Raw genomic sequence first — 22,026 nt, 5'->3', positions numbered from 1 at the left:
GGCCATTACCATGCAATCTTACCTGTACCTTTCAGATAATACTCCAATTACTGTTCTGATGCATAAGTTCAGTAGATGGGAACTGAATATGTGGCTTTTGCGCAGGCGCAGCTTGGGGGTGGCGGTTGGGAAGGGCCATCTGGTGCCTGTGAGCCCCTTCCTCAAATGAACTTTTCTTGACTTTTGTCCATGCACGGTGGGTTGACCTGCTCGGCACCTCTGAACATAGAACTGCCCACGCTCTGGCACGCCCCTGCTTCCCGCTCTGCCCAGCTGCTCCTCTGCTGTCTGCCCTTGCTTTAGAGAGCTTAGCATTGCTGGGGAGAGAACTTCTTGACCTTAGTGTTTGAGACATTTAACTCTTTCAGTCTCTCACACCTTGCCAAATGAAAGCAAGAGGGAGAATCAGAAGCCTGGAGAGGTCTAGTACTATACTTTAGGTCACACACCACATGAGTGGCAGAACTAGAGATAATAACCAAGTGTTCTCATTGCTCATGATCATCATCCCCAGAACTCGTGCTAACCTACTTTACTGCTGCTTTTTATTTTTAAAAATAAATCCTTGCTATGAATTTTCCTAGAGAAGTTCACTGAGACCTTACTGCCTATTGGTTTATCAAATAGTCATTTCTCACTCCCCTTCGTCTCCTCTTTTGGATAAACTTTGACTTTTCATGGCAAATGGTAAGTCTATATGAGCTTTGCTGAAGGGGGAAATTTATATAGCAAAGAATCTTGTAAAACTGCCAAAGTTTTTGGTACTCTTTAATGCATGTTGTTGAGTATTATAGAATGTAATAGCTAATTAACTTTTTACTTAACTCCTTTTGTGTAAATAAAAGTTGCAAAGTTTGAATTTAGTACTTTAATTGCTTCAGGCTCAAAACTAAGAGTTAGTAAAGGCTCTTCAGACTTGTGTGCTCTTGAACCTTTTCTGACTTCCTGAAAGATGGAGTTGCTCACTGTCTAGCATGGAGGTTCTTAGTTCCTTCTGGAATTGAATGTTAAATCTTTGCTGACATTGAAAGTGTGGAAGAAATAGTAGAAATGTGGGGGTTTGGGGTTGGTTTGTTAGTTATTTTTTTTTTCCCCCTGTACTACCTGCCTCTTCTGCATGCAAAATACAGGATCAGTAAGTCACTGAGACAGATTGACTAGCTAGTGCGCTACCCAGCAAACACATCCCTTAAGGTTCATAGCTGTTAGCATGTATCCTCTTGTTAACAGCAGGTGCCGAGTGTAGAATTTGCACTTTGCATGTAGTTGCATGAGAACCAATCCGTATATTACTGCTACTTCTTCACAGTATTATGTTTCATCAGGCATGGCTCTTATACAGGGAGTATATTAACTGCAAAATCTATTTCCCTATATTTGTGAATAAAAGGTAAACAAGAATTTTCCAGTTTCTTAGAATCCTTCTTTGAACTTTTCATTTATTATTTATTGCTGGTAGGAACAAGATGGAATCTTATTTTGTCTTTTTCTTATTTTGTCGCTTTATCTTTCTCCTCCTTTCACCCCCTTCATCCCTCATTTGCGTGCATTTCCTGCTTTGCTCTAGTAAGATGGCTTACAAGAACTGGCACATGGTTAGATAGTTTTCTTTAACGAGAAGCTGGCACTGTGTGCAGTTCTTCTGGAAGACATTGAAAGCATTTCATCAATAAGAAATGTGATCTTGCAAACCTGAATGAGGTGGAATGATTTTCTAAGAGCCCCTTGGAATTCATGACCTCATAGAGTAGATAGTGGATATTTTGTACTTTTACCTTCATTGTTTTAGTTGTTTATACATTGGCCTGGGAGGGACCAGGTAAAAAAGCAAAGGCAGAAAGACTGGAGACAGGGCAACGTGTTTAAGCCCAGAGAAAATTCAGTGTACGGCTCTATCCAGAGCATGGTACTAGGTCCTGCTGGTGGATTTTAGAGATTCTCAGTCCTACTTTAATCCTGGGTATCAAGGTATAGTGGAAAAAAATCCCTAAAGAGAAATTTACTATTGATTGCTATAAATATATTTATAACATTTTATTTGTCTCGACAAATCACAAAGTTCTGAAGACCATTTCGTTGGATGAACTAATATAAGTTGTATAATTAACATCATGTAGCTGCTTTAGTTCACTGTGATATGCCCAAAGGTAATATTAATAAAAACATCTTAATAAAGTAAGTGCTACCAAAAAAAATGACTGGAGAACACTGATTTTTAGAGCAAGAATCTATGTTGCATTATAGTAAATAACAGTTCATTTGTCTTTATAGTAACCTAAGAGATATTAATTTCTCAGCTGTTTATATCAGCTGCAGTCCATAATTTCTTACCACTTATGGCTTTGCCTACATGGAATGCTTTCTGAATTTTATTGCTTGCATATAGGGTATCAATTAAAGAGACATCAATTTAAGTAAGCCATTTTGGTCTAGACTTGCTCAAGTCTTTCTTTTGTTAAACTACAGTAATTGCACAGATGCTGGTGCATATCCTAGAGTCTGCAAATTTATGCTGGTATTGCCAAGCAAGAATTAAGTGATTCCTGCTTCTGAAATATAGCTTGCAGCTGGTGTGTCCTTAGAAATCCAAGTTTTCATTCCTAATGAGTTCAGACAAGTAAATTCTGTCTGTCTATAAATGAAATAGAATAGATTTCTATTTTTGTCATTAAAGAAAGTTTGGGGATTTTATATTTAAATATGTAAATTTTCATTCAAATTAGGTCAAAACCTCAGGCTATTGACATCTTACTAACGCAAACTGTAGTGTTCCAAAATTAGTGGATCCTTGAGGATGTATCTTTATGGTCATAAGAAATAATTTATATTCTCCTTAACTAATTTGAAATACAAAAGATAATAAAGCTTTATTTTAAAGCATCATATGAAAAAGCTGAGTAGCTCATTAACAGAATTTACTGTATGGGTGTAGAAACTAAAATTAAGTGGAATTCTAAGGTTATTGTTAATAAACAACAATATATTCTAAGCAGTACAGTAGGCTTAGGGTTGAAAAATTTAACCTTAGAATAATAAAATTTTCAGACAGACATTTCTGAAGAACAATGCAGAACAGATTGTCATCAGGTAACAAAATAAGGACTCTCTGGTGCCCTAAAATGTTAGGGGTTAAACAATTTCTGAAAGCTTTTTTTCTTTTCACTGTGTAATTCTTACTTTAATACTTAGTGTTGAGAGGATATAAAAATAGACAACTATTCCTTTTTTTTTATTTCCTGCTTTACCTCTTGAGTTCTATGCTATTTTGTATGAAGGATATTTGGATAGTTCAGTGTTGTATAAGCAAGAATTTGCCTTTGAAACTTCAATGAGTTCTGTTTTGTGTTCCACAGGGTAAAAGAGATTGAAGTTATTGCTATGAAATCCTTAAATTACTCGTTGTGGATGTGTTAACTGTAGCCCTCCTCTCTAATGTGAACAGCCTTTCTATTTACCTATGTCTCTTCAATAATGCCAGGTCATGAGTTCAATGCAGTTGTAGGGGAAACAGTGCCACCCGTTGGATTATCACTATCATCTTTTTGTTACATAGGCCTGGTCCTGGAAGGTGTGCTTATCCCCTTTATGGTTATCATGGCTTAATTCTGATAGTATTTTCTCAATGCCTATACTTTCCCTGTAGTTTTATTATGTTGCTACACCCTTTTTAAAATTTCCTTTTTTTTTTTTTTTTTTTTCCCTTTTCTGTCCTTAATGTGGATGCATAAAGTTTGACTGCAATTTGAGTGTAACAGAGCAGTCAAAGCTCTTCTGGAGCATCTTGTTAGCAGTGGAGAGCAAAACATTTTTACAGTTTTCTCTAAGTGGATTTTATCTGCAGTTTTTCTGACTCCTGCCTCAAAAAGGCATTGTACACTTTTGTTGAACCCTGTGTCCGGATATTTTCTTTTAGGAAATATTTAAGGGTATGCAGCAACTATTCCATGTTTTTCCCACTCTTTCCTTTAATCAGATTGCTGTTTATTTTTAACTTGATACTGAGTGCTTAGTCAGTCTAGCTGCTAGCATATGACTTCACATTTCTCAATCTTAAGTAAACAGTAAGTTGTTATAAATTTAAAGAGTCTTTCCTTCCAGACAGAGAGAAGTTATAATAGACGTGTAGCAATTGCAATGTTGTGCCAAATGCCTTGGAATAATAAATAGAGCAAGCAATCTTCTCCCCATTCCTTGGATAACAAAAAAGGTGATAATTCACATACATGTATGCTTTTTTTCCCCCTTTAGATTCTAGCTGCTGTGAGTTTGGGATAGCACTCTATGTTCGTACCTCTCTTCAAGCATAGTAAATTCCCCAAAATCGGTGTTGTCTCCCATGACAATCTAACAAAGACTCTAATCTGAATCTAGACCTAAGCTCAATAATTGTCTCCATGGGTCTGAATAATCAGGTTGCATTCAGTTTCTTTAGATGGGAATACAGCAAAAAAACTTGCATCCAAAACCTATCAAATGTGTTTATATAGCATGGAGGGGTATTAATTTTCTTTTTTAATTTTAATGTAACACTAAACTGGTTGGTTCAGGCCCTGCTTTTTCCACACACTTGATACATTCAAGTTCAGCTCAATACCTCTGTCACTTAGCAAAAGAAAAACATGTTTTTCTGCTAGCAGGGTAAAAACTGAGTTTAAGATTCTATTACATTCTGTTGTCCTTTCTGTGATTTTTGGGACATTATGTATTATAATGTCAGATGTGTTTTAGGGCAAGAGAAGAGAAAACAAGTCTTGATTTAAAATCAGATGTATGTTACAGTAGGGGAATGGTGTAGTTTTGCATACATACCTCACTGGTGTACATGGGAATCTGGAACTTCTTGGAAAATTTAGATACTTGAATTTTAGTGGCAGTTATGTGAATTGTCATAGAACATTTAAATTCCTGAAGTGTCTTGGAAGATCTTACCCAGAATCTGTATAACATTATTTAAGCAGCACAGTGATGATTATTAAGGGATTGGATACAACTAAAATGCAAGGCTGGTACACAGTTATGCTGGTTTTGTTCTATAGGACTCCTTTGGCTAGTAGGCAATGACTGAATGTTGTGACCTCTAAGACTTGCTATATGAAATAGAAAATAAAAGTCCAGCTTTACTTGTGTACTTTGCAAAACTTGAAAGAGTGAGAAGAGTATCATAGAGTCCCAAACAGCTTGCAAGTTTAGTTTCTCAATTTTCATTTTCAGCATTTTAAATGGACATTTCAGCATTCTTCAGCTCAAAACTCCTATAGGGTTAATTGGTTTCAATTTTGGGGGGTGGGGTGAGGAGTCGTGGTGGTGCAGGTTTGGTTTTTTTATTTGTTGGTTGTTTGCTTTGTTTTTGAGGAGATGCCTGTATTTAATAGTAGTTTTGATTCCACAGAATATAGGCTAAAACATCACCATTCATACTTGACTTTAAACCATGTAAGATTAAATAGATGTGTTTAAAACTGGTTTGGGTCAAATCAAGATTTTCACAAAAAATATAAGAATTGTATGCCCAGCACCCTCAGCACTTTGGTTAACTCTGTTTTTTTTTTTAAAAAAATATGTAAAGACTTCCCTTGAAATTTACTGATAATAAATAATTTTAGATCTAGACAATGGAGCAGATGTGATTCAGATCCAAACTGTGATTGTGTGTGGCTTGGAATACTGCAAGGGGTGGAGTAGGGTGTGCATAATCTATTTCATTTCCAGTAACTTACTTCAGAGAAAAATAGGCTTTGGGATTGCTGCTATTCATAATTTGGGGGTTATTGCCAGATGACAATCCACAAGCTCTAATCACCACATTAGTTTCTTATGAGATGGTGAGAGTCTTACCAGAATATATGGATTTCATATCTTGTTTCACCTTGCAGAACCTGTATACATCTTATCAATAATATAGTTTAATGAAAGAAGATTCAAACTCTGGATGTTAATGTTCTATTAGACTTAGGTAGTAAAAGTGTTATTTGAAGAATTTCATCCTTCAGTCCTTGAATTTGACTGATGGGTCTCACTGATTTTGGTGATAATGAATCAGATAATACAAACAGGTACTTGTACTCAGGCAAAATACTCCTCAGACATTCACAAAGCAAGAATTTATGGTCAGTGAGATCTACAAGGAATTAAAATTTAGTTTAAACTTTTTAACAAGTTGTAATGTTTACGTAATATTAAGAAATTTAGTTTCTTTCTTTTGTTGGAAAATAAAGTGTATGTTTGATTTTGGCCCTGCAGAGCTCTAGAGTTTGGTTATATAATTATAATTATAATTATACCTTGCTTCAGATACTGCCATTACAGCATTGAGTAATAGCTGAAAGCAGAGAAACTTCTACATTGATTTTTTCAGTAAGCCTACTTAGAATTAACACATAGCACATGCCCTTGTATTGCTTGCACTATGACTGTCAGGCTCCTTCCTAATATGGCAGCTTCAGAAAAAAGTCTGAAGTCTGTATTGAATGAAGAAATTTTTGTTTCAGTGCTCATCTGTTGTTTGAACAGTTGAGATTGTCAACAAAAGTAGCGATAGTGGCAGTAGTATGCAGTAGTTATGGTATTCACACATATTAATAAATCTGCTCAGTCAAAACTGGAATAATACCACTAATTTATTTCATACATGCATTTGTTTGGATAGTGCCTTAAATGTTAGCCACTTCTGGCCTAAGAAGTTGTATTTTAACTGGCAGTTTGAGGAGCTGCATGTCCCCTTAGTTAATACCCTGGTTTACTCAGTCCTGAGTGATCTCTGGGTTTATTTTAAGAGGTGTTACTTCTAAGCAGCTACTTGAGACATGGCTGGCAGAAGACTAAGGGACATTGTGTTTTGATTCTGTAGACCAGCAGATCAGATGAGTTTCAGGAGACATAATTTTCCATCTGTTTCACATCCTCAGTGCGGCAGACAGGAATATTTTCTGATTTCTTCCGAAAGACTGCATTCTAAGATACAAAAAAAAAAAAAGCTTATTGCTTTCATGTTTTCAGATTCCAAATTACCCAGTGGATGGTTTTGTTCGAGACAGAAACCTGGAGTAAGGATATCAGAATTCTAAGTTGCAATGGGTACAAAAAACTATAGTGTACTTCATGATTCCTCAAGCCAAAATTTGAGTACAGAAACTTCAGTTGTTCTGTCCTGTGTAGATTCAGACCTGCTTTGGGTAGGATGTGAAACTAAATCTTCCCACAATGTTGGAGAATCTTTGGGACCCAGTAGAACAGACAATTGTATTAGCTTTATGTTCAGAAAAAAGAAATTAGAGACATAGAGATATGATTAATCCAGCTTCTGCTACACTGGCTAAAAAAGCAAATTCTACCTTGTTAATAAGGGCTGGATGCTAGACCTAAGAAAATGATTTGGTTCAAAAACTCCAACAGATTTAAAGGGGGAAAAACACTGGAACTACAAGATGCCTGGTGGATGTATTCGTTGTTTCAGGACAAGCTGTTGTTTTAACCTGTTTGAAAGTTACCTATAGTCTTAGGGGACAGGAGTGCAGAGTAAATATATATTTTTACATGGCCTTACACTTATCCTGTGGATTTCACAACTGTGTATATAAATGGAAATTCTGTCTAATCTGTCATCACTTTTGGTTTACGTACCAATGAGCAGAAACTTAACTGCAGTCCTGAAGAATAGATCAGATAAAGCTATAGTGTGATTTTAACGCCATGCAGTAGGATTGCTTGCCATTTGAAGTTAAAGAGGTTAGGATCTAGGACCTAATTGTATACTGGGTTTCCCTGAGCTAGGGTTCAATGCATTTGTATTTCTTTTTCAATGCAAGAAAACATTTTGTGATAATACATAGTGTTTGAAATTCAAATAGGAGTAGCTTTCTAAAGAAAATGACAGGTGAAATAAAAAAATACTAGTTTATTATTTGTTTCCTGTGTCTTTTTTGTGTTTAAAAGAATAAATGTTTCACTTTAACACTGTTAAATAATGACTCTTGTTTTCTTTTGTAGGTTGTCTTAGTCTTCGCTCTTAGTATTGGTGCTCTTGTAATATACTTCATAGATTCGTCAAAGTGAGTATTCTGGTACATTTTCATTTCCCTCCTTTCCTGCAGCAATTATACATCTTCAAATTGCTCCATTCATCCACTTCAAATCAGTGTTTGGTCTTATCGCCTGAGTGCAGAGAACTTTATAATAGTACGTGGTCTATCTACCGAAATAACTCAAGAATGGGAAAAAGATCTTATATAAACTAGATTGAACACAGTCACATTGGATTTGTAGAATGAACAGAGAGAAAAACTACTTTTATGTGTTGAGATTATACATACTGTTGCAAAATGATAGTTTTTATGTTCATTTGGCATATGTAGAATTTTTCTTTCAAATTCAAGACTAGGATGAGAAATAGAGGGGATGAATATTTGCCAAAAATTTACAATTTACAGGAGGGAAAAAGTGTCTTAGGCTGACAGGACTACTTCTGAAAAGCCCTGGATGAATTAGACAGTATAAGCACTGTATCTTGCATATCTGGTTAGATTTTGAGCTCCTGAGTTTGACGGATTTCTCCCAAGATAAGGTGCGAAGCATCTTGATATTTTTTACGCTAATATTATCATACAGTGTTGTAGTTCTGTCCAGGCAATAAAGTTTCATCGTGACCTTTTGAGGTGTTTGATGGTTTGATACAAACCAGTGTAAACAGGAGAATCCTCTTCTTGATACCATTCGTACTTTATCCTTGTTTTCATAGCAAGCTGGACATTGTCAGTGGTGCAACAGACAAATCGGTAGCCTAACACAAAAGAAACCAATAAAAAGGGACTTAATAGACTATTATTCTTTTGAATCCAGTTATTTGATATTCTCAAGTATCAATAACATTTTAAAGCTCTAGGACTACATATTTGCTGCTTTTCTTCAAACTAGTTTTAGGCTTGCCATTATTGTGATGGTTAAGATAGTATACTGGAGTCACTCTATGTGAGTCAGCCCAGCTGTCTGTAAGGGCAGTGATTGTGTTCTAAAACAATCGTTATGTGACTCAGAAAATCAGACATGTTGGCATCTGTACATACTGATATTTAGGTAGGTGGTAGCACCAGCTAAAGTCGTTCTTGAATTACATGGATGTCAGCTCTATATTGTGTGAGTTTCAAGCAATACCTTTGTAGCCTAGATGTGTCAAGCACAACACAAATAACTAGAGATTTTCTTTGTGGAGAGGAGGCAAGTGGTGGGAAAACTCAAGTTCTATCTTGAACTCCCTTGAAGTGAGGACAATAATTTTTCCTTCTTAACAGTGAGGTGAGTGTTCTCATTAATTTTAGCACATTTCTCATTAATATGTCACCACTGAAGCACATAAGGTAGTGCTTCTCTGAAGATCTTTTTATAAACTTTTTAAAGCACAATGGCAAAGCCTTCTGAGTGCCTAACATATCCAGGTCAAGTGTCAAATAGAATAAAACTTGTTTCCACTTATGTTTTGATTTCAGACCAGCAAAATTAAGCTATTTGTCAGGGCAATTGTCTGTTATGAAATTAACGGATTATATAATGATTTTTAGGTACTGCATTCTAGAAGTCTTTGATTGTTTTGCTCAATGAGAGCAAAACTGACAACATGGGAGATTTCTCTGGGTTACTTAAGCTTTCTGTGGGCCTCCAATCCATGTACTGCTACCAGCTTATTGGCTGCTCTGTCAGTGGGGTCAGAACAGTGTTTTAACTGTATGTTTCAGTGGGTTTTCAGCCAATGTTTAATTACCAGCTGCAGTTTAAATTCAGCAACCTGAAGTTAATATACCCTACTTGCATACTTTTCCTTCGTTTTCCTCTCCTTCTCTCTTACCCTACTTTCTTCCCACACATAAGTTTCTGTCTTTTTTTTTTTGTGGGTTTTTTTTTTTTTGTGGGGGTTTTTTGTGGTGTTTTTTTTTTTTTTTTTTTTTTGGTAAATACTCATTAGTAGTTTAATTTAGGTATATTCCTGAAATGAATTTCAACAATGTAGAATCAAATGTAGTGATATAGTGGTCTATTTAAGATCCCCAAGTGCATGATTAGTGAAAGTAATTCCCTTTAGAATTTGGTCAAACAGGAAATAATGAAGATAGGGTGAGAGGAAGGCTTATGAGATCCTCAAGAAAACAACTGGAACAGCACAGGCTATGGGTTGGCCAGGAGCAATGGAGACAAACAGGATCTAGTGCTCACACCAGACAGATAGTACCATATAGTGTGCTTTCCCTTGACAATGTGTTCTGCAGCTTTTGTATTTCACCTGTGCCATGGGCACTTAGCTATAATTTGGTCTTACGCATAGAGTGACAAAAATCATGTCTTCAATCCAAAGCTGAAGAGTACTACTGTAAGCATTTGTCTAAAACAAAATGCCAATGATCTATTCATCCAAGACATAATCTGTCAGTAGATTTGCAGATGCAATGGTAGGTATGTCCACAAAAGAACCCTATATGACTTCATACATATGGGGCACCAAGAAAAATGGAAATAACACCACTGCTTCCTTAGATAGTGGAGGACGGGGAAAGAGTGAAAACACCATTGAGTTTTGTCAGGCAGATATGTGTGTCATGATTAATTCTAGTGGAAGACACTGAGGAAGTCAATAAGGCTCACAACTGAAGATATTACCCATTGCTCCCTCTGTTACATTCATGGCATAGGGAAGGTGGCTGGAGGCAAAATAAATGCGATCGCAACTGTGAGAGGAGGGTAAAGTAAGAGCATTTCTATGCTACTCAGTTCCTCACTAACAGACACTGTCCCGGACCAGTACCACATGAAATTATATGTCCAGTGCAATGTTATTTGGAGAGATCTCATGTCAGAAAATAGTGCAGGTTCTTCAACATACCAGTTAGTTCTACATCTCAGCAGAGTCAATTTTGCAGCTTTATGTTGCTATACAATACGTCTGTACTAATTCCGGTTCTGGCACAAACTTAAGGATCTCTGCACCATGCTTCATTACAAAATATGGGCACAGTTGTGATCCAATACATCTGCTTTAATCTGAGTTGTCTTTTCTTAGTAAGAAGCAGTACTTATCTCATCTTTTAAGAAAGTTTCAAATCCAAATCACAAAAATAATCATTCTTGGTGGAACGAATGAAAGTTATCCATTTTGAAATCTATAGGGATTATTCTAGTACCCTTCATTAAGATTATACTGTTGTTTATTCAGTGTTTCTACTTTTTACAAGCCACCAGCTTGAATTATTGTCTCCTAGTACCACAAGATGTATATGGAACTTTTTTTCTTTAAAGTGAATATGTACACTTTCAGTGATGTGTGGTAGCTACTAATGGAAGAATTCAGTTCTTAAGTTGTGAATTTATTTAGCAGAGAAATTACTGTTTTGTCGTCCAGTCACATCCTGGTGGAAAATGTTTCACTTAGTAATAAGGACTAGGCTCTTTCCTTCCTTTATTTGTGAAATCTCGTTCATAAAATACTGTTTTGTCAGACAATGATATTTTTGAATACTGGAAATAGCAGTTAAATGTGAAACATTTGCCAAAGAGATATTATAAATATCACCTGGGTAATTATTTTAATCTTTAGGTAACAAATAACCTAATAATTACATTTTTATTTTTAGGCCTTTGCTCTCTTTAATGTCTGTCTTCTATTTTTAGTTTGAATAAAAGCAGAACATTCAAAGAAGTTGTAAGAAGTTACTTAGAAGAGTTTTGATTAAGAAAGTGATATACTTTAGTACAGAATAGCATCATATATCCTAATGATGCGTTCCTTTCCAATTCATGTTTCCTTTAAAATTTTTCATTTAATTTTTCAAGGTAAAGAAATAGTGAAATTATCCTTCATTCTTAAGAGGAAAATCTGACTTGGTGTGCACTGTTTAGGTCCTTTTCTCTAGAGTCTGCTGAATGTACTGGAGTAGAATAGAGCACTTGATGTCTGCCAATACTTTTTCATTTTCCATGTTTTTTTATAAGTAGTTTTCACAACCTTCCTCCTTCCTGTGTCCACTTCTGTTTATTTCTCTGCATGTAAAAGGTGTTTTAACTAATATAGAAGTACTTGTCTGACTTTTATTTACATCAGTATTAAAGATGAATTACCAGTTTGCCTTTCCATTTGTCGTCCTGACCTCTGCATATTGTACTGAATTAGTGACTCAAATAGAGAAGAGAATAATATTTGCTTGCCATGATAATCTTTAGGCATGGTCAGTAAAAGCACTAGCAGAGAACTCAGTTTCCCGCTAAACTGATGACTTGGGGCTTCAGTTTTCTATTCCTGTAATGGCAGTGGCATTGAACCTGTTTACGATGTATCTTTTTGTTCTCTGATTGTGTCCTGTTCTGAGGTGCAATACAATGTAGTATGCAACCATAGATATAAGATGTGCTTTTCAGGCACAGAAATGTAATTTTTTTGCCAAAGATCTTTCTTTCCAATGACCAGTTATTACTGTCCTGTCTCTTGAAGTCTACCTCATTTACTGGAGGCCCCTTCACTAAGAACTGATGTCAGTGTAGAAATAATAGAGCCCATTAAGGGAAAGGTGAACACATAAACTCTGACAGCTTGCTTTACATGTTCTACTCATGTGTTTTTCAGATTAGATTTTTGGAGTTTGTATTTTCAGAGGCCCCAGTTATTCCTAGATAGCTAATTTTTTCCAGTACTCTGTGACATATTGTACTTGATTAGAATTGTACATAAAAGTACCATCTGGCAATGAGTGTAAAATAGCTAGATCTAAGAATAACAGTGGCACTGTAAAAAGGAAGACCTAAACAAGTATACACACAGACATACAGGTTCGTGCTGAGCCCTGAGCTTGTTCTCAACTGTTGTGTACTTAATCAGACAGCTTTATTTCTTTTTATATGTGGAAAATAAAAAAGTTAAACTTATAGGCAACTCTGCTTTTTTATGTTCTATGTATCTTTGTATATCTGAGATGATTTAAGACGTGCTTGCTCCTTTTGCATGCTGATTGTATAAAATCCCATTTGTCTAGATCTGATATCCAGGGAACCTGAATAATGACCAAGTGTAAAACTACCAATTTTATCTGAAGTATACCATAACGAAAATGTCCTTATTCTGATCCTTAGCCTGATTTTAAACTAATTTTTTTAAAATGAGCTTTGTGCTTTTTGCAAATGTGTCTATTCTAGGCTTTCCTTAAAGCTTTCCAAGTTTCTAAAACTATCAGAAAATACCCTACACGTCCTTCTCATCTCCATATCCCTTTCATTAATGCTGACAGGAGAGAGAGCACAAAGATTTACTTTTAGCCACTATAAACTAAGGTTTGATCGACACTGATCATGCTCTACTTTTTGGTAGTGTGAGAGCTTGGCCCATTTGGCATTAATGAATTAATCCCTGAAGAGTGTAGGATAATGCAATTTAAAACACAGTTTTAATTAATCAGATTAATTATCTTTACAGCTCTGTTCTAGGATATAATTTATTGAGGTAGTTTCAAACATTAATCAAATAATTTCAAACATTAATCAAATCATTTTATAAGAAAAAACTTCTTTAATTATTAAGCTATTTTGTCATGTCTGCAGCTTAACTGCTGACATTTTGACTAGCGCATCATTATTCAGTCTTTTGTCTGGCTTTTATTAAATATAGATATAAAAAGTATCCATAAAAGTGTAGTCTCACTTAATGACACATTAATTGTATTCTTGTGTTCTATTCTATATGTGGATGACTCTTAGAAAGGATTGTCATTCCCTCCTGGAATACTGTTTTCTTGAGTTTCGTTTCCTGTAGTGCCTTTCAATTCAGTTTTTTGGCCTTGGCTTTATTATTTAGAGTGAAGCAAGTCTTTGTTATCTACTTGCTTGGTAGCAGTATTAGCTGGAAACACGTCAGAGATGCTATACTAGAAATTGCTTAAAAAAACAATTCAAAATGAAAAGTCTGTTTTCTTGTTTTGGAGGATACACAATGATTTTTTGCCATTGTATGGGAATAGATTAGGAACTATACATTGGAAATAAATTTTCTATTTAAGGAACATCCTGTGTGACAGCACAAGGAGAAAAGTGTAATTAGCAAGTTCTCTTGGAATGTTTTACTAGCAAATTTTTTTTTTTTTCCCCTAAGTGGCACTTTATTTCAAGTCCTTATGAACTCTGTTATTCTGTGGGAATATTTGAGGTTGAATTGTGATTGTGTAACATGTTTGGCTTTGCTGCGTGTTTGCTACTGCTGCTGTTTTGTTTCGGGGAAGATACTTGATTTAATGCAGTAGAATGTTCTATAGAAATACTACAAGCTTGATGAGAATTATTTGTTTAAATCTGTTACAGATACAGACTGTCACTGCACAAGAGAATTCACATCTTTCTCATTTATTTAGGCTGTGTTACTGCTTTTACAGATAGATCTGAGGTACGAAGTTTAACTGAGTAGTTCAGTAAGTCTGTGAAAACACCAAAAATCAAGTATTTTTAGATACCAATCTCCTATTTTAATTACAAATCAGTCAGCTTTTCCACCTCACCTGGACTAATCTGCAGAACATTTTGGCGACTCTTTCTCAATTTGATGATCCTTAGAGGAAAAAGCAATTGAAATTTCAATTGTAAATTAAACAATTAAGTGCTGCTACATCTGAATTTTGAGTGAATCTCAGTGGCCCGATGTATAAAAAAATTAAGCTATGCCTAAGATGATCAGGAAATACAGTTCTTAAAGGTCAGTATTTTGATCTTTGATTTTGTTATTTCAGAAAATATTCTAATAAATTTTATTATAAGCTTCAGGTTACAGTTGGATTTTTTATTTTGTGCTGTGATTTTAATTTTTCTTTTATATGTCTTCCAGTTTTAAAAGAATGCTATTTTCTGCTCCAGTAAACAGTTTTGGAGCCATGCTGTATCATTTTGCTGAGGTCATCCCTTGCAGTTCAGGCTTCTATGCTCTTAAATATTGCATTTACCAGTATTTTGAGTGCGTACGGATTCTATATAGCATTTCGCTCTCTGTATTTGAGGAATTAAGTAGGGCTTAAATAAGGCCAAGCTTTATGTCAACCCTTCCTACTTCTAGTTAATTTACTCATGTAAAAATATTTTAATTATTATGTTTATAAAACTCTTCTTCATCTTACTCCACTCATTACCCACACTAAATGGCCACTGGAGCATTCCTTCATAATTTAAGTACACATTAGAGTTAATATATATACATTGTTTTCATGATGCATGAATACAGATGAAGAAGCTGATTCTAAATTCTGAGATCTAGTTAAAGGAAATGTTGTTAGATGATATTTACCATTGCTCCAATTGCTAAAATTACAATGGTCTGTATCTTGGCAAGTAGGTTAAAACAGTATTATTCTCTCCCTAATGAGAATTCTTGGGAAAATAGTACAGAAAGACCCATACAGGCCATCCAAATCCCCCATGGTACCTTGCAGCCAGTCTCCTTGTCAATTTTTTTTTTTTTGGTTCATTTTAATTTTGTTAATACTTCAACAGTTGCTGGCCATTTCTGTGAGCTGATAAATTTTGTCCCATGCTGAAGTAAATGCAGTTGGATTTGTTCTCCCCACCTCTCCTTTACAAAAAGAGGGAAAAATAAAGAATTAATTCCTAAAAACAACTTTGTGTTTTTTCAGTGTTCAATAGTCAGAGTGATAGGTGTCATTTTATGATGTAAAGAAAATGCACTTTGCTGTCTAGGACAGAGGTATTAGGTGTGTTGGCATGTTTTCTAGGTTTATTGGTAGACATCTGTTCCTTGAGGTACAGCAACCAAACATTATAGCTGTTATCTTTCCTGACTTATTAAAAAAGTTGGATGTAGTGAGGCTTACCTGTGGAAATTAGATGTATGTTTTATGTGCTATCTGTCTCTTAGCTCAAAGTTTGCTTTTGTTCTCTGACATGCTCAGAGAGCTTGAGTTTGGTAAATTATACGCAGACAACATTTGTAGAACACTACCTTGAATAACTCTTACAATCTTCTTAGGAGTTGAGGAAGGTTGTAAAAGTTTCTAGTACTCTTCAGATAGATTATAATCATAAATGAAGATAATTCTTCTGTATGCGTTTATCATATTGATGAAACAACATTGGATTACAATGATTTTCTCTAGTTGTACGTAATCACTGCATAGGCAATATGGAAATAGCCCATTTTCTCCAGACAAAACAAAGCAGTATTTCTATTAATCAATGTCGGTAGATTGTGTTTGCTCAATGGTCAAAATTAATTGTTGAAAATGAATTAAATACTGTGAATGAGTTTCAGATAAAATGGCAAAAAAAAAAGTTTCCTTCTATAATAATTAGCACATCTGGCTCTGGGGTAATTTTTGGCTACTGTCTTTACTCTTTGGAATTACACAGAAATTCTTATTGATCATGATACACAACCTTGATGACGTGGTGAATGGCAATGGGATAAATTTTCTGAAGTGTTAGGCCTTGTAAGACGTTTCAGTAAGGTCAGAATTTCATGAAAACATATAAAATATGAGAAATTAAGAAATAAATTTGTGTCATAAATCACATCTGTTCTGTATATGCAGTTCTAGAAACAAGCCATTATCACCTTTGTTTGGTTTGTTTTTAGTGTTTTACTAACCAGCTAATATTTCAACATGTAACTTTATTTTAGCTGTCTTGATGCAGGATCTTGGAATTGTTGAGACTGGAAGGGACTTCAAGAGATTGTTTAGTCCAATCTCCCTGCTTCAAGCAGGGGTTACCTAGAGCAGGTTGCTCAGGACTGTGTCTAGTAAGCTTTTGAATATCTCCAAAGATGGAGATTCCACAGTCTTTCTGGGCAATCTGGTGTTTGATCACCCATGCAGTCAAATCTGGGGATTTTTCTTATGTTGAATCGGAATTCCATGTATTTCAGCTAGTGTAATTTCCTCTTGTCCTGTCATTGGGTGTCACTGAGAAGAGTCTGGCTCTGTTTCCTTTACTCCTAAAGGAGGCTCGATCAGGTATTTATACATGTTGATAAGATCCTGCTGAGACTTCTCTTTTCCAGACAGAAAAATCCTAGCTCTCTCAGGCCTCTTCAGATGACAGTGCTCCAGTTCCTTAATCATCTCTGTGGCCCTTCACTGGTCTCACTCTTTATGTCTATGTCTCCATGCTGGAGACATATTTCCTATTGCAGCCCAGGATGCTGCTGACCTTTACTATAGGGGCATATTGCTGGCTTGTAGTCAACTTGTATACTAGGACCCTCAGATCCTTTTCTGCAAAGCTGCTTTCCAGCTGCAGCCAGTTGCATGCTAAGGAATCACTGATGTTCAAGCTTTTGTTATTCCAAAAAACAAACCAGTAATTTAAAATAACAAAACTTTTATATGTGCAATGATATTTAGTGACTTTATTTGTATTAAAATGTTGCCAGATAAGTCTCTATGTAAATATCTGCCACTTGATTTAATATTATTTATATTGAACATAGCAGGCTTAAGAGTTTGATCTTCAAGAAGCTAAGTCCTCATTTTTCATGAGCCAATTATTATATGGTTTAAATTTTCAGCATCTCTTAGAATGTTAACTGAACAAATGAGAGTACCGTATTTCAAGAATGAAATCCTTTTTTTAAGGGCTAGATGGAATTTGTTAATGTTTTTTTGAAGCATTTAGCTATTAGTTTTTCCTTCTCCAATTTCTACTGAATAGCCAGGATTTTAGTTTTCATATGGACAAAAATCTGTATCACTGGCATGTTTGCAGGAGAGCATGAGATGTTGTTCTCTCTTTCAAGGATGAATGGAGGAAATTCAGCTCTGAATAAGTGTTGTCTAATTTGAATAGCCTGTTAGCTATATTTAGTTAACAAGGCTTTTTCAAAGGAGTAGAATTTTATACTAAAACCTGGCTTTATATTTTTTGTGGATAGGAAAGGAAAAATTTCACAGCAGTGAAATTTCTAGACTGACACCAGTAGAATGTCTTAAGTCTTGGCAAGGTGTCAAAGCATGCTGCTGCTTCTACACCACTGTATCAGAAATATGTAGGCAAACAAATGAGAGAGTTTGGAGGAAAACAGGAATGATTAAAAGTTTAGGAAACTTCTTGTGACAGGTAAGTTAAAAGAATGAGGATTGATTCTTGGAAAAGGATTTGTTTAGCCTGGGGAAGAAAAAGCCCTCCACCTTGTAATGTAGAGAGGGCAGACATGGCACCATTACAACACGTAAATGGAAGAGTTACCAAATGGTAACTCCATGGTGTCTGCAGAAACTATAAAATCTATATAATTTACAACTTCACAGATTTAATTTGGATCTTAAGAAAAGTTTGATAGCTGTGATAGGGTGAAATATTGGAAAAGATAACCTAGACTGGTTATAGAATTTCCTTCAAAAAGGAGCTTTGAAGAAAATAAAATACCTGGTATCTCAGTTGTACATATACTTGGTGATACTCTGCTTGGTAGGATGTTGGACTATCTGATTGTGTCTTCTGTAATTTAAAGGTGACTGTGTGGAGGTGACTATGTGGCCTAGGACACTGAAAAGAAATGAAGAACACTGTTGCTCTGAGGATCTAAGCCTGCAGAGCAGCAAGGGTACATACAGGATTTCAGTCTTATAAAAGTTTTTTTTTGCCTAAAAAATACCCTTGATAAAAAGTTAACATTTACCACTCTTACCTTTTGCAACACAGTTTATTATTTATGATGATAAACTTAGAGACTCTCAAATGACTGATATGGATCCAAGCACAAGGAAGATGTGTGATCCTTTCTGGCCCAGGGCAGACCCTGGTTTCATAACATGTTGCTCTGCAGTTTGAAGTCACAGTTACTCTCACAGTTACTCAGATAAGAGTTTGGTCTTTCAGTGTAGCTAATCAGTGAGAAATTTTTATTACTTTTTTTTTTTTTTTAATCCGGAGGCTCTGTGTAGGCACACAGGAATGTTGCAAGTCTGTTCTGTCATCTCATGACAAATGGCATTCATGGCAAGAAAGTTTATATTGGTGTTTCTAGAGCTGTTTCTAAGAAGTGGATTGAAAAGCATACGTTTGCATATCTATGTTATAATCTGTTTTTGAGTCAAATTCTGTTGTCTCCATTGTATTTAAGATAAAGTGTTTCAATTTTTCTTTTTCTTTGGGTATTTTTTTTTGTTTCGTTTTGTGTTTTGGGTTTGGTTTTTATTTTGGTTTGGTTTTGGATGCTATTATGCTTTGAGTGGGATACCCGAGCTCGTGAAAGAGATGGGGGGAAGACAGTGGTTTGACAAAGACTGTAGCAGATTGTTGCCTTACCTGGCAATTTTTCTTCAAGCAAATGCCCCCTGATGAAGGCATTTAAATACCACTGGCTGGTACTCAACACTCCTGTGTGCCAAACTTCATCTTTCTTTCCCAATGAATTGCTTCTGCTTTTGTGATCTGAGAAATCAAAAGGTGTCAGGTTAAACATCAGGGTGAAAAAGAACTGCAAACTGACAGCTGCTCCCAGTTGATTCCTGTCAGTCTTTATTGCTTTCTAGCTGTTTTGGGTTGATTGTCCCCGTCTGCTCTAAATTCCATTAGTTTTTGTAGGACACTAGCTCAAAGTTTAATTAGAGCAAGAGTAAGAAAAGTCTTTCACCTGAAGGTTCAGAGCAGATGTCAGGCATAATCAGGCATGTCTAGAAAGCTCTACTTCTACAATATGTTTTAAGTTCCTAGTTTATCATCTGCTGGCCCGCTTGCATAAATCTTGCATTAGTTTTGATACCATACTCAATTCATATCTCTGCATGAACTCATAAGTCTGTGAGGCCAGTGAAACCAGAGTGGTAAAAGTATCTCTGTTATCTCAAACCCCCAAAATCAGTGTCCTTTTTTAATTTCTGTCCATGTCTGTTAATTTCTTTTCTGATTCAAGGCAGGGACTAATGCTACTGCTAGTATTTTCCTTGTCTTCCATAGAGAGTAATATGAAATGTTCCTCCCTTGGACATTTGAAATTAGTCTGAATAATGTGCTTCAGGGAATAATCTTGTGGTGTTTCCATGGGATGAAAAAATGATTACAATAGATCTCAGTTTTGCATTCCTGTAGTTTGCTAGCCTTGTAATTTTATGTATATTTTGAAAATTATATTTAATATTTCTGTTACAGCACTACATGTTATGCTGCTTGAAGAGCAAACTTACTTGGTGGTTTAAGCTACAATTTACTAATCGTGGTTGTCTCTTAATAATAATCTACTGTCTATACAGCAGGAGTAAAATAAGTTTATTGACACCATTATGCTTACATACGTATTCTTTTGTTAATGACTTGGATTTGAGCTTAAGAAATATGGATTAAAAAAAATTTACACTAGCATTTAATTGTAGCTAGTAGCTTTCACTGGGAACAAGGTGTCTGGAAATCTGTCCTGTGTTTAATTTCACCACCTACAGTATGCAATAATTTGGAGGTCAGTTTGTGTAATGAAACTGTATAGGTCACATCCATGACATGCTCAGTTTCACTTCTCTGTTTTTACAAACTCATACCATGCTGCTTGATGTGTTTCCAGTATTGCTGTGGGAACGCATTCTTAAATTATATTTTAAATTCTTTTAAAAAACACACCAGTATATAATTGGTATCCAAATTAGAATCTTTCTTTAGTTTTCATCCTTCTTTTCAGATGTATCTCTGCATTTTTTATTTCATCCCAAAGCATCTGACAATGCATCTGCAAATATTTCCTCTTGTGCTTTCTTACCCTGTAGACAGATTAGTTGTGCACATTGCATTCTTCCTTACCACTGGACAAATTTACAGATCTATCTGGTATAAAAGAGGAGGTAACACAGAGGAGGTTTTAAAATTGACAGATACCATACAGCTGTTATCAAAACATGGCTTGCATAGAAGATTGCCTTTCAGAGTGGAGTTGAACGCACCATCAGTGTCTTATGCTCTGGTTTTCGAGCTACAGATACAAATAAAGGTGTGACATCTTTTCCTTTTTTTTCCTCCCTTTTCTCCTGACAGCTTGACAAATTGTAGCTTTTGGGACACCCCAGTAATTGTTGAGTCATTTGTGCTTAAAAATAAAATTCCTTGCAGCAAGGACACCCATTCCACTTTTGCCGCATGTGTCATTTCTGACAGAGTCACAGCGCCAACTATGCCATGTTAATTAAGCAAATGGCGGGGAGGGGGGTGGGCAAGCCATCTCTTCAGTAAATTAGCAGAGCTGGAATCCATCAACACTGGAAAAAAATAGGAAAGGAAATCCCATATATGTGAACATGAATACCTGCATGCTTCCCCGCCTTCCTCGTACTTTCCTGACATTTTGAGCCTTTGGTAGATAGCTGGTGCAATTTAACAAACATCACTACCCCACCTTTCTCTTTTTCTTGTTTTTTTCTTCTTCTTTTTTAAAAATCTGAGACCTGACAGAACACCAGCTTCACAAAGGTAATTGTAAGATCTCATTAGTGTGTATGGAAGAAAAGCTGTAATGGAGCATTACAATATTAGCCTTTTATTTATGAGGCACTTGAAATTTGCCAAGTAAGAGTGCTGCAAGAGAACAGTGATCAAATCATCAGCTGTATTCAGTATAAGGTACATGTGACAAGGCACCCTATACAAGCCTCAATGAGATAGACAGCATAAAATACAGATGTGATTAATATTAAAAATGGCAATTTGTTGCATTGTAGTAGGTCCTGCTTTCTTTAATACTCACAAAATTTTTATTACTCTTATCAGACCTAGTGCAATTAGAGGGAGTGGAGCAGACTCTGTTCTTTAGCTAAATTGTTAGTTTGTAGTGTATTTAATCATCTGGTATTGATGGGAATTATTTGGCCTCAAAAAATGAGGGCCAGCCACTTGAGTGGAACAATTTGATGGCACTTGAAACCATATCAATGAAATGTTTTTTGTGGACATTTACAGACTTGTTTTTTCTCACAGGATCTGCACCTTGATAAGCATTAGAAATAGTGGATTCTATGCAAGCTGTTTTCTTTGCAACATCCATAAAATAATTAATTCTTACAATTCAGAAAAATGCAGAAGTTTGCT

At 35.6% G+C, this 22,026-nt stretch overlaps 1 protein-coding gene across 15 annotated transcripts in view; it reads left to right on the top strand.

Annotated features, from left to right (window-relative positions):
• The window catches only part of KCNMA1 (potassium calcium-activated channel subfamily M alpha 1), a 518,713-nt gene that overhangs the window by 242,587 nt on the left and 254,100 nt on the right, over positions 1 to 22,026 (top strand). For all 15 annotated transcript variants that reach the window (XM_086466778.1, XM_086466776.1, XM_086466775.1 and 12 more), the window contains one exon: positions 7,987 to 8,048. In XM_086466778.1, coding sequence (XP_086322904.1) covers positions 7,987 to 8,048 — 62 coding nt within the window. The remainder of the gene's footprint in view (positions 1 to 7,986; positions 8,049 to 22,026) is intronic.

Source organism: Leptosomus discolor, chromosome 6 (assembly GCF_034619465.1).
Source record: "Leptosomus discolor isolate bLepDis1 chromosome 6, bLepDis1.hap2, whole genome shotgun sequence".
NCBI classification, from domain to species: domain Eukaryota; kingdom Metazoa; phylum Chordata; class Aves; order Leptosomiformes; family Leptosomidae; genus Leptosomus; species Leptosomus discolor.
The sequence above is the reverse complement of the archived record's forward strand: the minus strand, read 5'-3'. Positions and strand labels throughout refer to the sequence as shown.